Source organism: Drosophila montana, unplaced genomic scaffold (assembly GCF_035044405.1).
Source record: "Drosophila montana isolate Dmon_TW-CO22-7 unplaced genomic scaffold, ASM3504440v1 contig_3257_1, whole genome shotgun sequence".
Classification (NCBI taxonomy): Eukaryota; Metazoa; Arthropoda; class Insecta; order Diptera; family Drosophilidae; genus Drosophila; species Drosophila montana.
This window is the reverse complement of record NW_026998140.1, coordinates 1,107,037-1,129,015: the sequence shown is the minus strand read 5'-3', so window position 1 is coordinate 1,129,015 and position 21,979 is coordinate 1,107,037. Positions and strand designations below refer to the sequence as shown.

Genomic DNA, 21,979 nt, shown 5'->3' with positions numbered 1-21,979 from the left:
TATTAAACTTTTCTATTTTTCATCTCTTGCAGTTCAAACGTGCGACATGTCGAACACGGAGCGACGCGGCCTGCAAAGAGTACGAAGTAAGTACAAACAAAAAATATGCCCCTAGCTAGAAGACGAGCCCCTTTTTTTTGTCGCTCTGCTAAATGAAAATAGAAATAAATGAAAATTCTAGCTGACGTTCAATTGAAACGGCAACTAACACGCCTAGGAAATTCAGTTATAGACAATTTTGTTTGACTGGGCCCTCGATATACTATGTGTCTATATTTTATTGTGGACAGTTCTCGATTGGTGTCAAGTGGAACAAGTTTAATTGAGGTTGCAAATCAATTGAATGTTGTGCGCATGAATAAACACGCAACGAACGAACACACACTTTGTAAGGGTATCTAAATGTGCTGCCTTTAAATTAATTAAGCTCCAGTTTTTGTGCTCAATTTCGTACAAATTAAATTGCCAAGTTTCTAGAAGAATTCGAATTTCCTTGTCTACATAATTAAAAATAAAAAAGGGGAAATATATTCGAATTAAAATTGAAAAATGTTTCAATTTTACAAAGTTTTCGAAAATGTTCCTATTTCAAAAATTGTTTGAAAACTAAGCACAGCTAAAAAATAATATATTCCTTAGAATTTTAGTATTCCAGACTTTGATTCTAATTTTCGAGCGACCAATGAAAATGGTTTTATTATAAAATAGAGAATTTCTAGCTATTTTTTATGCTGAGATGACACCTCATAGTTAAACCTGCTTTGATTATTAAAATTTTTTCAATAAGAAACTTAAAAATCAAATATCGAAAAGAGAAATACTTTCCAGAATTTCAATTTGAACTTATGCTGAGATGACACCTCATAGTTAAGTCAGCTATAAAAAAACATAAAAATAAAAAAAGAGAATTTTTAGATGAATTTATGCTGAGACTCTGAATAGTAACTTTTATTCAATACCATTTTTTAGGAACTATATTTCATTTAATCTTCAAAACAAGACTTAAAATTCAAATATCGAAAAGGGAGTTATTTTATGGAAATTTATAGTTTTATTTGTGCCGACATGACACCAGATTGTTCAGCTTTAATTATTTAACTCTTTTAGTATTTTTATAGTTTCAATTTTCTAGCCATCAATTTAATCGAATGTTTAAAAAGAAACACTCTAAAGCCATAAATCGTAAAGAGAACTACTTCATGCTAAGATGACACCTGATAGTTAAACCTGCTTTGATTATAATTGCAAGCAGTGCACGGCAAGCAGTGCTAAAGAGTCTCGACACAAGCAGTGCTTAAGTCTTTCATGGCTTTCTCCATAGATTGAGACATTAGTTGGAACCATTCAAGCTAATAAAATATGTTTTATTAATCGGCTGTCAAATTCTGATTAGTTTGATTAACATTAAGCACGAAAATACTATGCGTCAATCCCTGATAAATATTCAATATTAGCTATGCCATCATCATGTCCTTCATTGGCTTGGGCGTTGTCATAATAAACCGCATAACATCATCAGTTCCGCAGCTCGGTTTGTTGCGTTCTGTGGCTTAGCTGGCCCTTATGACGCCATTGTTGTGACATTTCGAGGATTACTCATAAATACCATAAACTATGCAAACAAATTATCACAGTCACGCCCGCTGAACACGTCGCTTGACTAAATGTATCCGCCGTTTCGCCCGCAACGGGGCAGCCAACAATTGTTTCGTGGGGGTGGGTTAGTTCAAGAGACCCAAGTTTACAATGTTGCCAATGGCACAGTGGAACTGAAGTACAATTTTTGGGGCTAAAATTCAAAAAGTTACGTTTTTGCATAGTTTCAGCCATATAATTGCATTGAATCTAATTTTCTTATAATGACCAAATTTAATTTAATGCTTATTTTGTTGTTCTCTGTGAACACATTGAAAATATCATTTTTAATAATTATTTCATATATTCTATAAATATTTCTACTACGTTTTCGTATAGTTTCAGAAATACATCTTTTAGATCTTTGAATGAATCCAATACTTTATAATTCTCTAATTTTTTTAAAATGTTTTTTATGTTCTCTGTTTAACATTTAGCCCGAGTATATTATATTAAATAATTATTTTTTATATTCTTAAAATATTTATATATTTCAGATATTCTTTTTTTTTTTTTTTTGGAATAATTATTCCTTATTTTTCAAAAATATTTTTAGTTTCTGGTCTTTTTTTTAAATAATTTTAAATAAATATTCTTCATATTCTCAAAATGTTTCTATGTTTTGGAAAATATTCTATAAATATTTCTAGTTTTTAGAATTCAAAGAATAATTACTAAAAATTATTTAAAAATATTTTTAGTATCCAGTTCCTTTTTTTTTGAGGTTTTCAAATTGAATTTAAAAAAAATCAACATACAATCCATAAACATTGTATGTATGTATGTAAATTATAAAATGAAAAATATTGTTTATTTTACTTAGAAATTTTAAATATTTTGCATATAGTTTTTTTGTTGTTATTTTTCGAGGCGTGATCCCACTGTGCGGCGTTGCAATTAAAGTTTTTGTTGTATTCATTTGTCAATGCGAATTGCGCGTTAGCAAAAAAGTCAAAAAAAAAAGAAGAAATAAACCAAATAATAATAAAAATAAAACGTGAATAGCCAAATCAGCGTCAGGTCTGGTTTGAGTATTTTAGCTTTTTAGCTTTTTAGCACTTTATCCACACAGCCAGACAGTGGGTGAGGGGGCGGCGGGCTGGTTGAGGAGGGGGAATGGCAGTCATGCAGAGACAATGGCCACATATGAGACGATAGTTGGTTATAACCCGAACTCATTAGATAAGCCAAATGTGCTAATCAGATATTAAAGCTGGCAATTAGCACGACTAAAAATAAGCCGGAGCCGGGCAGGTGCGAGCAGGTGGCGGGGCTGAGGGGGGGGGGGGGGCAGGCAGGCAGGTGGGGAGGGACCTAGAGTCACACGAGTCGGTGGCACATTTAGCAAATTGTCCTTCAATCAACGCTTAATATCAATAACACGAACAATTATGTTAATTGTTCAAACTCTTCAGACTAACAACAAAGCATAAAAGTAATAAAAAATTAAAATAAAAAAACAACAACAACACGTTTAACTGCAGCTTGTTGTTAACTATTTGCAATGCAGTCGACGCCCACGTCGATCAAAATGCGATCCAATCACAGCATAAACACTTCATTATTCCATGTCCCTGCACTTGACTAACTGCTCGAAGGTAAAGAAAAAAAATAAAATAAATATAATAACCATTTATATATGGGCCGATGTGCATTAAGTATCGCGTTGCGAATGCATTTTGTGCAGGCGAAGGTCGTCTGTGCGCAAAGTTATTTAATATATGCAACTGCAAGACGGCGACTGAAGAAAAAACAATTAATAAAAATGTTTATATATGTATGTGTGTTAAATAGTGGCTATTACCCAGCTTTGCCCGATCTAAAAATATTATCTTTAACTTCCAAATATAATTTGCTCCCCCATTACCCAAACATCTTTGAATGTTAGCTTTAAGTCTATCGGTTGTTAAACAAAAAACCTTTTTGGAATGGTTTTCCATTCATTTTTCACGGTTACGGGTGAAATTTCTAAAGGCTTTGCAACCGCTGAGCCAAAAACTTGCATATCATAGTTTTCCACTTATTTTTCACAGTTACAAGTGGAATTTCTAATAGTGCTTAAGCTGTTAAGCAAAACACTTTCGTAGAATGATTTTCCACTTATTTTCCACAGTTGCAGGTGAATTTGCCAAGAACGCTGAGACCGCTAAACAGAAAAACTTTCGTTGCATGGATTTCCGCTATTTTTTTCACATTTATAGATGGAATTTTGAAAACCGCTAAGCTAAAAACTTTCATAGAATGGGTTTCGTTTCAGTTTTCACCCTTAGAGGTGGAATTGAAAAAACCGCTGAAACATGTTTATAAGCCCCGTATATTAACCCCTTTGTCTCCCATTTAATTGTTGAGTTCCTAAGTGGATTTGCAATAGGTTAAATAAGTCATTTCAAAGACTTTGTAACTGAGTTTGAACCAGAAACTTCGCCGCTTAGGCTCAAACTCGATCCTCCGCAAGCGTTTCGCTCACCAAGCACAATTTGTCCATAATATATCTAAATTCCCATTTTCGTAATATATTTATCGTTAATGCAAATTCGCATTCAAATGCGAATAATTATAAGATTAATGTATAATAACATTGTAATAAACGAGTTTTGTTCTGCCTAAGAAATGACGCGTTCAATGTAATTGAATGCCACGTTTTTAGTTCCATAAACACATGTCATCTAGTCGAGCCCCGATAAGGTCTCATCTTAGCAACAGCCGCAATTGGAAAACCACAAAACAAGTATCGTATATCTGCATGTGTGTGTGTGTGTGTGGATATAGACTAATTAATCAAATTTAGCTAAGCCGCCCTGATGAGTAATTCCATGAAATTTAATATCAATTTACGGTATTATTTATGTCGGTTCAAAGACCACGTGAAGTTTTCATTACTTTGGGTGTGTTTTTCTTTACACTGAGAGTATTCGAATTTTGTCTTAAAATTTGTAACACAAAGATCTTCTGAGTATATAACAAAACGATCTTAAATATATGATTAAAGGTCTTCAAACCCTTTAAGAATATATATCTATATCTCTCTCTCATATCTATCTTTATACACATCGACTGGCAAAACGATCCTAATGCTTAGATCTCCGAATCGATAAAGTGTACATATTCCTTATCAGCAATAGATGAAACAATCTTAAATGTATGATTGAAGATCTTCGAACCCTTTAAGAATATATATCTATATATCTATCCTATATTTATATTCTTTATCAGCATCGATACGGGAAAACGATCTTAAATATAAAGGGATCTCCGAACCCTTTGAGAATATATATTCCTTTTCAGCTCCAACTGTCGAAAGGATCTTTAATGCATTTTCGATCCTATTAAGTGTAAATATTCTTTATCAGAGAAACGTATTCATGTTCTAGCTATCCATCTTTTTACCTATCTATGTGAACTCTGCTCGAAGTGAAGTTATCTTAATGAAACCTTGCATTGGTCCATTTCTCTGTGGCAGGCAGTATATATATCGTAACCAGCCGGATCGAAGCACTTTATCTTATAGCTGCCATAGGAACGATCGGTAAAAAAATAAGTTCTTGTTTGAAAAACTTTTCTGGTTGTCAAGATTACAAGCTACACATCATCTCACTTCTGTGCAACAGTTGTGAGTGTATTTAATTTTCGCCATTCTTTATTTCTCCCCCGTTTTTTTTTTTTTGACAGACAATTGTCATTAAAAACGGCTTTGTTTAATGAAGAATTTAATGGGGCTTTGTGTTATTTTTATTTTCTTCATGGAGTTTTTTTCATATGACTCAATTAAGCACATTCAAGCATTTATTTTTGTTGCTTGATGCACGTCGCAGAAATACGAAACTTGTGTGTTTTAAATTGACGTTAATTAGTTTCTTGGAACTTGAAGTTGTTTAGCCTATTGAGCACGTTATTCTCCTAACTTTGTAAAGATTTTGTTTTTGCTTTTTTTTGTTATTATTTTGATTTTGAACAACTCACAATTACAATGCAAATCGATTGCTAAAACCTGTCAGTACTACGATAAGACTACAAATCGACAAGTTGTGTGTGTTTGTGTGTGTGTGTGTATATATTTCCCATTAAGTGCACATAATTTGATGTTAGTTATTTCCGCTCCATGGCACACTTTTAACGCAATTATAAGACGCATTTTAAAAAACAACATAAATTAAAATAAAATCCCAATCGCCGCAGCTGAAAGTTCAAGAATGCCGCCGGTCACTGATCGTCTAATTTAATCAAATCCAATGAATGAATAAAATAGAAAATACAAAAAAAAAAAAGTGCCGCACGCCGACTTTGAACCGATTCGATGTCTATGTCTCTGTCTCTCGATCCGGCCGTGTCCCTGCTCCGGCGTACACAAGTCTGACTTGTCAGATAAGGCTCAGTGTCCGAGTCGTGTGTATTGCAATTTAGTTAGTAATAATTTAATATGAAATGCCATAGATCATTTGCTTCAACTGCTTATACCCTGCAATCTGAAAATATAGTCAATCAAATTTAATTAATTAGTTTTAACCGGAAATCGTAATGGAAAGCCTCTGTTCTACTGCATTCCTCTATTCTTATTCAACTTGATATATTCTCAGTTATGTGTATTTTAAACAATTTAAAAGGCAGCTTGACGTAATATAGGATATGTTACATGGACAGGATTATATTAACAGGGTATCTTTCAGTCGTCTCCATTCAAAAGAAATTGTTATCAAATTAATAAAGTTCACCATAATGTCGAATAGTTGCGTTGGTATAAATTACAGGGTATCTTAAAGTCAAATTATTTTGGTTTAATTTAATTTAAATATTATTAATTTTAATTTCTCAATTAGGGCAATTTTCCTGATTGAGTCTTAAGCAATTTACTCAAAAAACTATATTTGTTACAGGGTATCTTGAAGTCAACTAATTTTTTGTTAAAATATTTGCTCAATCAAGAGTTTTAGAGGCAATTGACCTTGTTACGTCTTAAGCAATAGCCCACAACAACGACATTTTATTACAGGGTATTCTAAAGTCGAACACACCCTTAAATCATATACTTATATTTGTTTTATAAGCTCTTAAAACACATTTTCTTAGAAAAACCTTGTCGAGGAGCTTATACAAACAGTTTTGTATTGTCTACAGGGTATCTTAAAGTCTATCACGAACTGAAACCAAATATATTTACTTTTCGTGGCACGTTTCTTTGGTACTGCCATAAAAATATATATTCTATATATATATTTTTTATATAACCCAAAAGCCCATAAAGCTGTTTTAGCGTTGTCTACAGGGTATCTTAAGGTCAACAACGCGCTCTCTCTCTCTCTCTCTCTTTCTCTCTTTCCCTTCCTGCATCTCATGTTTCATTCAGCATTTCGTACTTGTCACTATGAGTAGTGCCATTAAATTTGGAAACGTTCCCTTAATAAGCTCGTGCATTTTTATATTTTTTATATATTTTTAATTTGCCAGCGGAAAAATCTCAAATTACCAAAATTTCAAAGTTTGCAATCGCGAATTCTGTTTACAATTGGGCATAATATATATATATATATTTATGTATTGTTTGTTTGCCAGTCGGGCGCTGTAAAATGCGAGTTTAGCTGGCGGACGAGCCCCCTTTTTCTAGAGAATTTGTATAATAAACACAAACAAATGACGGGCTACGAAAATAAACACGTGTCGTTGTATCTGTGGGATGCAAATCGAGAACTATCTTTTGAGCAGGTAAACAGATCGGCTGCCTAATTAATTTATATATATGCATTAAACAAAGCGATTCGATTAATATCTGGCTGAAAGTATCTTATAATGTATATAATTAAGCAAAATAAATCCATAAACAATTTATAAGCTATTATCTAGATGGAAGTATCTTATAATGAATAGGAATAGGTAAGCAAAATAAATCTATAAACAATTTATAAAGAATATATCTAGATGGGAGAACCTTATAATGAATATACTTAGTTAAGGAAAGCAAAATAAATCTATAAACAATTTGTAAATCAACTAAGTACATTGCAGTCCTGCGTCACTGACTGCGCAATACTCTGCCTTGAAAATCAGTTCTCATCTCTACTATTCACACATACACACAAACACTAACACACACAGGCAGCTGTGCTTCTTCTATCCATTAAACCCACACCATGCGAAATGCATTCCTGATTAACTTCGGCGCTTATTGTCCGATCGCAATGAAATTTTTGAGGGCATAACTTTGGCAACGAAATGTGTGCAAATTCCAAAGCCCAAGACTATACTTTGAGAGAAGAGTGACACAAATAAAACTAGTATCTCCGAATCTTAAATCCAATTAAAAGTGAGGGATATTATTTACAGCTGGTTGATTGCGGCAAGTTGAGGTCTTATCAGGCGCTCGTATAAATCATGTCCAATAAATCAGATGCGATTTGTACATTGTTGCTGCCGGCTGTCATCATCGGCCGCAACGACTTTTCCCGCATTGCACTTTGTACTAAAGCGCAACAAGTGCAAAAAATACCCAATCAGAGCACAAATACCAAAACCCGAACCGAACCCAATCTCTGCGACAGGGCATACAAAAACTTTCCATGTTCGTCATGGAATTTACCCGCAGGCACGAAACTAGGACAATGTTAAAGGCAAGAGATGCATCCATCAAATTGAGCATTGCATTCTATATAATTGGTTTATGCACAAATTGATTGAAGTTAATTTGATTATTGAAGTTAATGCGATAAGAAAGAGCTGCAAATGGGAACTTTGTGCTTCAAAAACGTTTTTTGTCAGGGGTAAAATGAGTTTTTCAACATTTGTTCGCAAGTTGCATTGAAGTGAATTCAATGCACAAAACTTTTCAAGTGGCAACGCCATAAAAAATAACGAATATTGTCCTGGGCGTGCCTGATGGACTGCGTGATACCCTGTACCAATGACTGAGCTGCTAGCTGCGCACTTCTGGCAATAGTTGAACTAATTTTAGGCCCCACATTTCGTAAAACTTAATTATTTAAAGTTTTTTCGGATGCTCCATGATATAATCTCTGAAATATGAAGCTGGAAATCGTTATCGATAGTTTTTATTAAAATATTGTGGAAAGTTATCGATATAATTTTAAATTGTCCTATATTTTATATGCAATAATCTTTTCAACGTGATCAAGAATAAATATATGATGTCTCTCTCTTGAAAACATCTCAAAAAAACCAAGCTGATCTATATTTATCGATTATTTAAAGAAATAAATTAATCTTGTTCTTGACTAATATACGGAAATCATCTTATCCTGATCAAGAATAAATATATGATTTCTCTCTCTTTTTTGAAAATCCCTAAATAAAAAAGTTGATCACTATTTATCGATTTTGCAAGGAATATATGAGTAGCTATCGAAAAAAAAATATAAAGTTGTTCCTTTTTTTGATAGACGAGCATGTTTTTATCGTGATTAAGGATAAATGTTTGAATTCTCTCTTGAAAAATGATCAAAAAACTTAAACTTAAAATCGATAATCAAGCATAAATATGTGATGTCTTCCCCTTGAAACAATCTCAAAAGACCCAAGCTGATCGACATTTATCGATTATTTAGGAAAAATATTGGTAGTTATCGAAAAGGATATACAATTTTACCCTTTTTTATTCCTGAGCACATCCACTTCGTGATCAAGCATAAGTATATATGTTTCCCTCACAAGCGGACAATCGATATTTATCGATTATTTTGAGAAATATATACATTTTTCCATTCTTTGATATGCGAACATGTTTTCATCCTGCTCAAAAGTATACGGATATTTAATGTGCTCGAAAATGCCTTCTGCTCAACTTTAGAATACCCTTTAAAGCCACTATGAATGACTACAGGGTATGTAAAAAATGGGAAAAAAAAATGTTGAAACAAGGCCAGTTCCGTAAAATTGTGCATTGGAAATCAGTTAGCTGCACAATAATAACGAAAACGGAAATGCATCTACAAGTTGACCGAGTTGACAAGCTAATAATTGTAACTGGAAGGCGAGTCAACAATGCCAACAATTGATAGACAGACAGACAGAGAGAGAGACAGAGAGAGAGACAGACAGGCGGACAGTTAGAAATGCGAGTGCAAACAAACCCAATAAAAATCGACATATTTAGCTAAACAAACTGTAATTTTATATATATGTATATGCGCCAGGTATTCTATATAGCTGGAACAATTAGCTCGTGATTTGGGCGCGCCTTCAAGGCATAGATACAGATATAAATACATATATATATAGACTACATATATATATAGACATATATCTATTGGCAAGTTGACAAAAGCATAGCTAAGCGTCTGACGTCGACGTTGTTTGGCAGCGCAAATTTTCCATAAGGAAAAACACACAGATCACATGCGCCTTTGGATAAATGCCACACGTTTTATATATGTTAGCCGAACAGATCTGACAGTCGGTCGAGGCTATATGTTCGAGTATCTTAACCCCCCGCATATATATGTAGGTAAGTGCAATTTTGAAGGTCAGCAAACGCGCACAAGACACAACTCACAGAAAAACAGGAAAGAACGAATATAATTGACAAGAACGTAGGCTAAATACCCTTTAGAAATATATGCGGAGAATTGTTAAACTTGGTGAAGATATCTTGAGAAGAGTTATATACATAGACAAGCGGGTATACCACGGCTTTGCCCGTGGTACGTATACAATAAATTCTCTCAAATATAGGATATTTGAGGAAACCATTTTCACATGAATTTCGACCCAAAATATTATTGCCAGATTTTGATGCCAAATTGATCTAGAGGCCAAACCATGAACAAAAAGCCAAACCTCGTGAAAATCGGATGAGATTTGACCGAGTTGTGGGGGTGGGAAATTTTGATTGACTGATTGACTGACTGACCGATTGACCGACTGATTAACCGCCCGACTAACTGACTTACCGAGTGTCAGGTCAGATCAATCGTTCGTCCAATCGGCCTCAAACTTATTTAAACTACCTAGAAACAAACACGGGCAACTGGTTGAATAAATAATAGCTAAAATTCTTAGCACAAAACTCTCCCCGGGCAAGGCCGGGTAATGCTCGCTAGTATTCGGGAATGTCTTCTACTAAGCGTTACATATATTTTGATAAAACTATAAAGCCCGCTAAAAGATCATGAGAGAACATAGATCTGTGGCTATACATGCATATATATAGAGGGAGAGAGAGAGAGCTAGAGAGAAAGAAAGAGGGAAAGAGAGAGAGAGAGAGGGGGAGAGAGGAAGAAGCGTAACACTTGCACTCATTTGCCCGGCATTTATTTTGTTTTAATTGAGCCAAGGAACTCAAGCGCAAAGCTTTTAAAAATAGCTAAAAGCTAAAAAAAATTTGTAAAATAAATATATGACAATAAGTAAATGTATTTTCAAACGTCAAATATATTATGAAAAGTGCCGGAAATGCGTCTTTTAAATTAAAAACATTTCGCGCTCGCTCAAAAGCATTTGCAAATACTTTTATTTTTTATACCCTGTATCCATTGAAAATGTGTAAAAAGGTTATAATGTATTTGTGCAAATGTATGTAACAGGCAGAAGAATATATATTCTAGATCAGCATAAACAGTCGAGTCGATCTAGCCATGTCTGACTGTCTGTCCGTCCGACCGTCTGTCCGTCTGTCCGTCCGTATGTATGAACGCAAGGATCTCAGAACCTATAAGAGCTAGAGACTTGATATTTTAGCTGTGGGTCCTCCTAGTCCATGCGCAGATCGAGTTTGTTTCCCATAATCGATAACTTGCCCCGTTTCCAAGTTTTGGCAAATAATATGAGCTAGAGTCACCAAACTGGACATGTAGCATATGGAATAGTATATATATATCAAGTATCTATCATTTTATAGCTATCGCCTGTTGGAAGCAGAAGGTTCAGGGTATCCTCTAGTCGGGATGTCGGGATCGATGTGTATATTTGTATTTACATATGTAAATTGATGAAATTAGTTTTTGTTTCTTTTCAATTTTCAACTCAACGAACTTCAGATTCACATGCTGCGCCAGAAATAAGCATAAGAAAAGAAAAAACGATAATAATAATAATAATCATTTTAGTATCACGTTTGGCCCCAAAACATTTTTACTTTTCCAACGAATCGTTGTCTGCGAATAATTTTTAGCGCGTTTTTTTATTGAGCTTCGCTTTTTTTGGGGCTATTTTTAAGCATTTTATTTACTTTTTATGAGCATTTTATGCTTTTAGTTTTAAAACTGGATGCGTATTTATTTTATTTTTTAAAATTATTCTTCTGTTTAAGCAAAGTCAATTTTTTTTTGAATTTGCGTCTGTCTTAAAAACGAAAGCTAATAAATGCTAAAGTGCATTCGCTTCGCTTTATATGCATATTTTTTTTTTTTTGTAAATTTCTCAAATTATTTACTCTTTATTGTTTGTCTCTTTTCAACTTGGCTTCAAATTAGTTGATGATTTTTTTTACTTTAATTTCGGTTTGTTTCGTTTGTAGCCGGTTTTTTAATTTGTTTGTAAAACACAAAGTTCAGCCTTCGTTTAATTTGTTTGCACAAGCAGAGCGCATCGAAAATATTTCGTTCTGACCGGTATGGATCTTGTTTTGTTTCATCTGGATACAAAAAACACAAAAACGTTTTCAGCGACAATTAATCAAAAAAACAAAAAAAAAAAATAAGAAGAACAACAAATAAATACAAAACTTGCTCAAAGGCCGACAACTTTGAGTATTCTTGGAAAGCGTTAACATTTCTGTGGATGAGTCAAAGCTGTCCGCACAACGCCCTTCAGCCAAATACAATTTGTGTTGCGGTTCAACAAAGTGCGTGATTTTTGAAAAGGCAACAAATTTTTGTAATAATTACCAGGGCTGCAAGATGATCTGTGGTTCAGTTCACGGCTCAAAGGAGTTTCCTTTCAGGTAGTTCAGCTCGTGAACCTCAAATATCACATTCCAAAAATCTGATTTCACATATTCAAATAAATGTCTATATTATTTTACATTTTGAACACTTTTTATAATAACCAGGGCTGCAAGTCCATGTTCTGTGGTTCAGTTCACGGTTTTAAAGCAGCTTCTTGTCTGCGGATCCAGTTCGTGAACCTGGTTCCACAACCCAAAAACGGAGAGTTTATATTAACAAAATGTTGCTAAAACAAACAAATTTTTAATTTTACAACATTTAATTTAAACACAAAACATTTTTCAAAAAATAATCTGGTTCAGTTCACGTTTTGGCTCAGCTGATTAGTAAAAATTACTTGAAATTCCAGGCAAGTTGAACTGAACTACAGACAATTATTTTTTTTGAGCTTGCAGCCCTGGAAATTGTTATAAAAAGTGTTCTCTAGAGGTTCAGTTCGTGAACCTCTCAGTCCGCAACCCAAAACTCAGATTTTATATATCCAAAATATTAATTTTCAATTTTACACAATTTTTTTTTAAACCTAAAAATCTTGTTGATAAAAATCTAGTTCGGTTCGCGTTTGGGTTCAGCTGATTTGTGAACTAGTCAAAATGAATTGTAATACCAGAATCGAACCGGTTCGATTCGAACAGCTGTGACGAATAAATATTTTAATTAATTGCATTTATAAATAATTTCCATAAATATTAAAGCTTATCTGATCATTTTTTCAAGCATTTAATTCGGCTATTTCCGGTCTAGACGTTCCATTCTCGTAATGCTCGCATTATTTATAGCTATTGTAAATGTTTGGCTATAAATAAACCCCAGCGTGAATCGTGCTCTTATCGGAGCCTATCAATGAGCATTTCCAGAGACACGCTCACTTAGCATTGATTTAAAGTGTCATAAAACGATACAAATCGAAGAAATTATGAATACTAGAATTCTGCTTTTTATTTTTCATTGCATCCAAAGTTTTCCATGACGTTAAGCCCCAATCAAGCGATTCATGCAAAGCCAATTAAAGCCCCAGCATTAAGCATTAAGATTTTCGAAAATGATTTTAGATGCATATCTCGAAAATAGTTGAAAGAAGAAAGAATATTATGAAGGTCGTCTCGGGAGTGTAGGAAGAGTATAAAAACAAGTAAGAGGTTCTAGTCCGGAGCTCCCGACTAGGGGATACCCTGAACCTTCTGCTTTCAACAGGCGATAGCTGTGAAATGATATATACTTGATATATATATACTATTCCATATGCTACATGTCAAGTTTGGTGACTCTAGCTCATATTACTTACCAAAACTTGGAAACGGGGCAAGTTATCGATTATTGGAAGCAAACTCGATCTGCGCAAGGACTAGGAGGACCTAAAGCTAAAATTTCAAGTCTCTAGCTCTTATAGGTTCTGAGATCCTTGCGTTCGTACATACGGACGGACAGACAGACGGACGGACAGACGGACATGGCTAGATCGACTCGGCTGTTGATGCTGATCAAGAATATATATAGTTCATGGGGTTGGGGATGCTTCCTTCTGCCTGTTACATACATTTGCACAAATACATAATACCCTTTTTACCCATTTCAAATGAGTTCAGGGTATAAAAAACAGGTTGCAATTTCTGAGCGCATTTGCATATGACATTTTTAAAATGCATGCAAGCTTTACTGGTTTTTTTTTTTTTGGGGATAAGGGGTTTCTAGTATCTAGACGCTTCACAGACATGGAATATTTATTAAATGTGGGAATCGTAGCGAGTTGCTGTTTAAAATATGCCAATTGTATCTTTATGCCTGTTGTATCTTTCAGATACGCGTATCTCAATGTCTGTGCATGTGTTTGCATTTGATTAGCAGTAAAAAAAAAAGCTAAACAGGTGGGCGTGGCCAGGCTAGACAGCCGCTAGACGTGCCGTGTGATAAGCCAAACAACTGGCCAAGTCGAGCTAAGGGGAAGGGGAGGAAGGGGGGAGGGGGAGGGGGGTGTCCGGGCCCATTGATAACGTCGAGTGGCAGACGCGGCCGCTTTCTCGCTTCGCTTCGATTGGGCTGATTGCAGCCAAAAAGCCGCTTTTGTTGCCTGACATCAGCTTAAAAAAATGTACAAAAAAATGTACAAAAAAATGTACAAAAAAATGTTGGAAAAAAAATGTTTAAGGAAAAAAAATTGTATGCACACGCGCAACTGTCGCAAATTGAAGTTGGACGCCGTCTTCGACCGCGAGTTCAATGGCATTCCAAATTAATGCAGTTTTTTGTACGTCTTTATAATATACCCTTACAGCGGGCATTGTGTTTTTTAAAGCGTGCATGTAACTTCCAGGAACTGGCTGAGGAAAGTTTCGGTGTGAAAAAGTAGCTTGGGATATTGCAGGACAAAGTAAATTGCATCGGTATTTTATGTATATTTACATATATTATATACATAAATTTATTTTTTTGTTGTATATTTTAATTCTGTTTAAAAAAAATCACACACTTAGCGTAGTGGAACGACAAAGTCGTAAGCTAAAACACATAGTGAAAGTTTAAAGCCAAAATATTTCGTATTATACACAATGAAGGGTATTCAAGCTTCGTCAAAACCAACAATATCCGTACTTTCCTGGCCGGAGCGTAGTGGACTAAGCCTTCCTCAACTTAAAATCCAAAATATTTCATATCATACACAATGAAGGGTATTCAAGCTTCGTCTCGTTTATCGCCTTCCCCCTTTTTCCTCTTCCTTAGCGTAGTGTGCGCCCGAGGTCTGCCGTTCAAATCCCTTAATAAAGTGGAAAGCCAAAATATTTCGTATTATACACAGTGAAGGGTATTCAAGCTTCGTCAACATCAACAACATCTTGTTATATTATGAATCGAAGTCTGGTGTTTAAAACCTGGTCAGGTTACAAGCCATAATATTTAATATCATTCACAGTGAAGAGTATTCAAGCTTCGTTTCGTTTTTTACAAAACCGCTAAAATAAAGGGTATTTAGGCTTCGTCAATATTACGAAATCGCCTTCAGACTTCTTCCTCTTTCTTGGCGTAAACCTAGAAGTCTGGGGTTCAAACTCTCCGTCAATATGAAAACCAAAATACTTCATATCGTACAGAATGAAGGGTATTCAAGCTTCGACTTGTTTATGACAGCCTCACATCGCCTTACATCTGCTTACTCTTTCCTAGCGTAAGCCTTGAAGTCTGGGATTCAAACCCCTTGTCAAGCTAAAATCCAAATCAATTCATATCAAATTAACTAAAGGGTATTCAGTCGTCGTCAACATTGACAAAAAGCCATTCCTTCTTGTTGATTACGAATCGGCCTTTCGCATTTTTCCTCTCACTTCAATTCAATGCACTTTGGCTCTTTAATCTTCAATAACTAACGAGATGCGCAAAGAGAAAGAAAGAAAGAAAAAAGAGTCGATTCGCTTAATGACCACATTTGACAATCGTCATCATGTTAAATAATCATCATGTTAAATGTGTTTACCATGACAAAGGAGCCTTTAAATTTGTTCGGAGAATTCGCTTGTAATTTAATAGCCCGACTTCGCCTTTTGGGCGTGAGCCGCGCCCATCTGGCAAATCAAATTGATGTGCAATTCGGTTGTCGTTTTTATTATTATCATTGTATTGAGGTCAAATATTGACAGTTAGTTTGTTAATGAGTTTTATCGCATCGTTAATAAAGTTAATAAATGCGCTTATCGCGCGAGCCATGTAATAAAAACAACGTATTACATCAGTCTTACACAAAAAAAAAAAGGCGCTCTCGATAGTTTCAGGTGGATGCGACTTTTCGAGTTGTCTTGAAAAGCAGGTTCAAATTAATTGCAAAGCGGTTCGAACCGGTTCCCGATTGCGAATACGAACTTCCGATCCGCGATTTGTTCAGGTCTCCGCGGCCCGTTTCTTATCTGCCTGAGTTATATTCTAGGAATATTCCACACACGCGCGCCTCCATGTCAAATATATAACGTATTCATTTGTTGTATTAATTTTGATAATAGTCAGACCGATCGAAAGTTGTCTTTTATATTTTTATGGGTTTTTTTTTCAGAGCTCTTGTGAAATACCTCAATAGAACAAAAACTGAGAAGAGGTCTCCTTCTTTGGAAGCTGGCTTGATTAAACTTGACAAAGGCCTTGAATTTTGCTGCAGACAGTTCACATGTGGGGGGGAAGGCTGTAATTTTTAACGATGGGCAGCACTTTTTCCAACTTTTAAATAATTTGGCAGCACTTTGGGCAACTCTAAAGTTGATTGGCAGTTCACATGTAGAAGTAGCCTACATTTTTTAATGATTGGCAACACTTTTCCAAGTCTTAAACTAATTGGCAGCACTTTGGTCAAATCTAATATTGATTGGCAGCTCACATGTGGGAGAAGGCTTAATTTTTTAATGATTAGTGCTAACAATGTCAGCTCTTCAATTAATTAACAGTTTACATGTGCGAGTAGGTCATATTTTTGATAGAGTGTCAGCACTTATTAAAGATTTAAATTAACTGGCAGCACTTTGGTCAACTCTTTAATTAATTTGCCGTTCACATGCGGCAATAGGCTTTATTTTTTAATTATTGGCAGCACTTTAACCAAGTCTGAAACTAATGGGCAGCACTTTGGTTAGTTTAATATGGGAGGTTTTCTTTTGTAATTGGCAGCACTTTGGTCAACTGTTAACAGTTTAATCGAGTGGCAGCACTTTTTCAAGCTTTCAATTAACTGGCAGCACCTTGGGCTACACTCAAATTGATTGGCAGCACTGTTGCCGAGCAATAATTTACACATTGACGTGCCCTGCGAACTAGTTCGTGAACTAACACAAAATGTTCTGCTGTGGGTATTAAATATAAAAACTTTTCTAAAGAATTTTTTACTATTTTTAAATAAATATATATATGTACAAAATTATGAAGAAGACTTCTTCTAATCTCTCAACTATTTTTGGGTCTTGCAGATCTGCTATCATGTCGCCAAGTCTTGAATCTGCTGACAATGCTCGGCTTTATGCTGAACTATGCCCTGCGAGGTAAGTGCCAAATAAAGCATATGTCCAGCCCATTTGATTTATTTCGCTTTAATTCTAACCTAGTGAACCTCACGATTGCCATTGTGGACATGGTTATGCCAAATATCACAGCAAATATGGCGATGGGGAATGAGAGTCTGGCGGGGAATGTTACCACCTCGAGCCTGGCGCCCAGCGGCGGCATCCTGACCAACGGCACCGACGGCGTCGATGTCTACGAGGAGCGCTTCCCCTGGGACACATACCAGACGAACTTTGTGCTCGGCTGTTTCTTCTGGGGCTATGTGCTCACCGAGCTGCCCGGCGGTCGGCTCGCCGAACTGATTGGCGGTCGTCGCGTCTTCGGACATTCCATGCTCTGGGCCAGTCTCTTGACCCTGGTCACGCCCCTCGCCGCCCACATGAGCTACGTCATGCTGATCGTCGTTCGTGTGGCGCTCGGCTTCATGCTGGGCGCCTCCTGGCCGGCCATACATCCCGTTGCCGCTGTCTGGATACCGCCGATGGATCGCTCCAAGTTCATGTCCAACATGATGGGTGAGTAGCTCGAAGAGTTGGGAGGGAAGGAAGGGAATGGGGAATATCTATAGGACTTGTCCGCCTGTCCTTATCGATCCCAAAGAGTACAAAAGCTAGAGGCTTGCAATTTGAAATATATTTTCTCCTGCATTATACACAACCGTAGTTTATCATTTTTTGCGCGATATCTGCTTCCATTTCCATAAAATCGATATATATCGATTTACAGAAATGGTTTCTTAAGCATAGCTCGAGAATTATAACAGCTAGACAAGCCAAACTTGGTATGTAGGTTCTAGTGTGGAATACTCAGATTAAACATATTTCATATATTTGACACCTCCCCCCATTCCCAAGATAGATCGTACAGAAATACTATATTTCAAGATAGAATCTTGAGCTTTGGTATACACACACTTGAGTGCACCTTAATTAATCCCTGAAAATTTCAGATCAGATCAGACTCTGATTACCCGAGTAAATCTAGTGTGCGTTTCCCATGCATAGTCTGGGGCAGAGGGAAGAAGCACGCTTGAGCCTGTTTATAGATCTTGCTCATGCTTAACTGAACCCCTGTAGTATTACATCCCTTGATTTATATTCCTATCTAATTTTTAACCCCAATTCTTTCTCTTTCCCTCAATTGACAGCCTCTTCGCTGGGCGCTGCCATTACAATGCCCGTTTGCGGCTACCTGATCTCGGTCTGCGGCTGGGCTAGTGTCTTCTATCTGACGGGCGCCATTGGGCTGCTCTGGTCGCTGTGCTGGTTCACGTTTGTCTACGAGACGCCCGCGACGCATCCGCGCATCTCGGCGGAGGAACGACGCGAAATCGAGGAGGCAATCGGCACGTCCACCTCGAAGAAGCGACCCAGCTATGTGCCCTGGGGCCAGTTGCTCTGCTCGCCGGCCGTTTGGGCTATAATCATAACGCATGGACTCTCCGTGTTTGGCTTCTTCACGGTCATCAATCAGCTGCCCACATTCATGTCCAAGATTCTGCACTTTGACATCAAGAAGGTGAGTCTTTTATTTCCTGCCCTCCGTGCATTCCGTTGCTAAGCTTTACTTTGTTTTCTATTTTACAGAACGGTTTGTTCTCGTCTCTGCCCTATCTGGGCAAATATGTGATGGCCGTGGCCTCCTCCTATCTGGCGGATCATCTGCGCCAGAAGGGCACATTGAGCACCACAGCAACACGCAAGCTCTTCACCACTTTCGGTAGGTTTTGCATTTAAAATAAAACCCATTAAAAATTGTATAGAACAAGCTAAATCTGTTGATCCTGTTTGATTGACTGACTGACTGACTGATTGATGATCAACTCACAGCTAGGTTTTCGGAAATTCCACCCGCAAGTGTGGAAAAACAGCGGAAAAAGGTTGCATACAATTTGTTTTGTTTATAATCCGATCAACCTCAAGCGAATTCTCAGGGATTTTGTTGAAAATTCATTAGAGACACGTTTCACCCTTTTCCTAAAATCCACGTCTTTGTGGTGAATGCAGTCCGAAAATTCTAAGGGTTTCGGTTGCGAACTCATTCAAAAACTGTTCACCCTTTTCGTAATTCCACCACACCTAGGCAAACAATTGGGCTCAAAGATTTTATGCTTAAATGACGCAGTTTCACCCTTTTCGTAATTCCACCATTCCGTGGTGAGAATGCCGGCCGAAAATTAGTTGGGCGAAGTTTTGGACTCAAAATCTTTTACAAATGTTTCCCCCTATTTGTAAAACCTTCTACAACTAGGCGAAAACTGGGCTCTATCATTGTTTTTTTTTTGCTTAAATGAGGCAGTCTCACCCTTTTCGTAATATTCACCCTTCCGTGGGAAGAACGCAGACCGAAAATTAGGCGAAGTTTCGGATACAAACTCATCTTAACGAAAATTTATATGAGACGATTCTCATACTTTTCCTAAAATCCACCACTCCGTGATGAAAATGGCGGCCAAGGAGTAGGTGGCCGTGGTTTCGGATGCAACAACAAGTGTTTCACGCTTTTCGTAATATCCACCACAACTGGGCGGGGAATGGGTCTCCAGAGATATTATCCTTAGGTTTCCTTTGAGGAACTTCAAACTTATTTTTAAAAAAATAACATAAAAACCCCATGAATACGAGTTGCAGTGGTTATGGCAATTTCACGCGCACCCGTGAAAAATTGGCGGAAATAGAAAAAGAGCTTGCATTTGCATAATCCAAGCCTGAAAATCTCGCGCTCCTTATTTTGATCCTATTTTCTGCCTCTTCTGTTTTAGCACTCGTAACGCCCGGCCTGCTGATGGTGGCTCAGGTGTTCCTCGGCATGGATGCCACCTGGTCGGTGGCGATCTTTACGCTGGCCCTGTTCGCCCATGGCGCCGTCACCGCCGGCTACCTGGGCAATGGCCTGGACATAGCGCCCAATTTCAGTGGCACCATCTTCGGCATGGCCAACTCGTTGTCCTCCTTTGGCGGCTTTCTGTCCACGTGGATGGTCGGCGCGCTGACCTTCAAGAATGTGAGTTATCCATCATTCAATAAGCACGGGATGGTATAATATTTGATTCCCTTTTAACCCCCCTTAGCCCTCCTTCCATCAATGGCAAATTGTTTTCTGGATTTTGGCGGGCACCTACATCTCGGCCGCCGTCGTCTTTGTTATCCTCGGCACCGGCGAGCTACAATCCTGGAACAATCCGCCGGAGCGCAAGAAACACGGCGACGTCGCCCAGGAGGAGGGCATGCCCCTCAAGAACGAGAAGTAATCAAATCCAAAATTGATAACCATTTGTCAAAAACTGAAAAGAAAAAACCCCACCACAACCGCACAAGTTATGGTAGTTTCTACTGCACAATTGAGATTCTCTCTCTTAAAATTAAAAAACATATTTTTTAACTCGAAAATTGTCTGCAAACAGAAAAGAAAAAAAAAACAAACAAGACATTAGTTTTTAGCAAAAAGCTGTAAAGTTTCTATACATATATGCACAAAAAAAGAAAAGAAAAAAACTAACAAAAAAAAAAAAGAAAATGACCATGTAGCCAGAATAAGTAATATTTACTTTCAACTTAGCTTAAATGCATTAAATTGTAGGCGTGGCAGATTAGCAATTTATTTTTGCTATTAGGCTGCAAATTATTTGACAAATTTAAATCCTTAAATTTATGTACATAGTTTAATTGATTGTCTGTATATGTCCACGTAGTGCACAGAGATTAATGCCGTTGTATTTTCCAGCAAATTGTACAAAAGAAAAATTGTAGAGAAAATTCCCTGATTTCTGTGCGCGAAATGTTCTGTTTAATTAGTTAAGTAGACTCTTGCATACCTATTACTCGTATTAGCTAATTATATAAATGCATAGCTTAGTTAAGTCGAATAATTCATGTATAATTTTATTATTTATGCAATTTATTTATAGATACTTTTCTAAATTCATAATAAAGATTATCACAGACACGAAAAGCACCTTTTTATCCGTTACAAGTTCAAATTTTACATATCGATTAATTTAGCTCGATGGCTGGCAGCTTATCGATACATCGCCATGCCAAGGAAAACTATCGATTGTGTACTTGGCGCTCTTGACGTCATAATTGACCCTCTTCAGTAACGGAAAACAGCACAAAGCGTAAATATATATTTTGAAAAACGTTTATTAAAATTTTCATTAATATATTTAATAATAAGCAATAGGCTTGAAGTAGAGCGCCATTTGAAAACTGTTTCCGTTAAATTGTGAAATTCACGTTGCAATATTTAACGTGCTAAATAATATGTTAATAAAACATTTACGCATAAATCAAAAACTTGCTCTTTCCGGCAAATCCTTTATATATTAATATATTTGTATTTTAACTTTAATTCAAATAAGCTGCTGGTCCACGACATTAAGCTGAATGCTACATAATCCATGCCAGTTGATCAAGCTTCGCAAA

General features: G+C 36.5%; 1 protein-coding gene across 2 annotated transcripts; it reads left to right on the top strand.

Moving 5' to 3' along the window:
- The first annotated feature begins 32 nt into the window (after positions 1 to 32).
- Positions 33 to 21,506, top strand: LOC135434029 (sialin). 2 transcript variants are annotated; one of them, XM_064690365.1, is made up of 7 exons: positions 33 to 86; positions 17,462 to 17,533; positions 17,597 to 18,070; positions 18,703 to 19,073; positions 19,142 to 19,274; positions 20,317 to 20,558; positions 20,626 to 21,506. In XM_064690365.1, the coding sequence occupies exons 1-7, from the start codon at positions 47 to 49 to the stop codon at positions 20,803 to 20,805; spliced, it is 1,512 nt and encodes a 503-aa protein (XP_064546435.1). In that variant the 5' UTR covers positions 33 to 46; the 3' UTR covers positions 20,806 to 21,506. The 2 variants fall into 2 exon arrangements, with proteins under 2 accessions (XP_064546435.1, XP_064546438.1); XM_064690368.1 differs by lacking the exon at positions 33 to 86 and adding an exon at positions 17,316 to 17,340.
- The last annotated feature ends 473 nt before the right edge of the window (positions 21,507 to 21,979 follow it).

Bases quoted from the DNA above. Each gene is read 5' to 3' on its own strand.
- LOC135434029 (XM_064690365.1), top strand. From the start codon at position 47: ATGTCGAACACGGAGCGACGCGGCCTGCAAAGAGTACGAA. The intron at 17,534-17,596 runs GTAAGTGCCAAA...ATTCTAACCTAG, and splicing joins GCTGAACTATGCCCTGCGAG to TGAACCTCACGATTGCCATT. The intron at 19,275-20,316 runs GTAGGTTTTGCA...CTTCTGTTTTAG, and splicing joins CAAGCTCTTCACCACTTTCG to CACTCGTAACGCCCGGCCTG.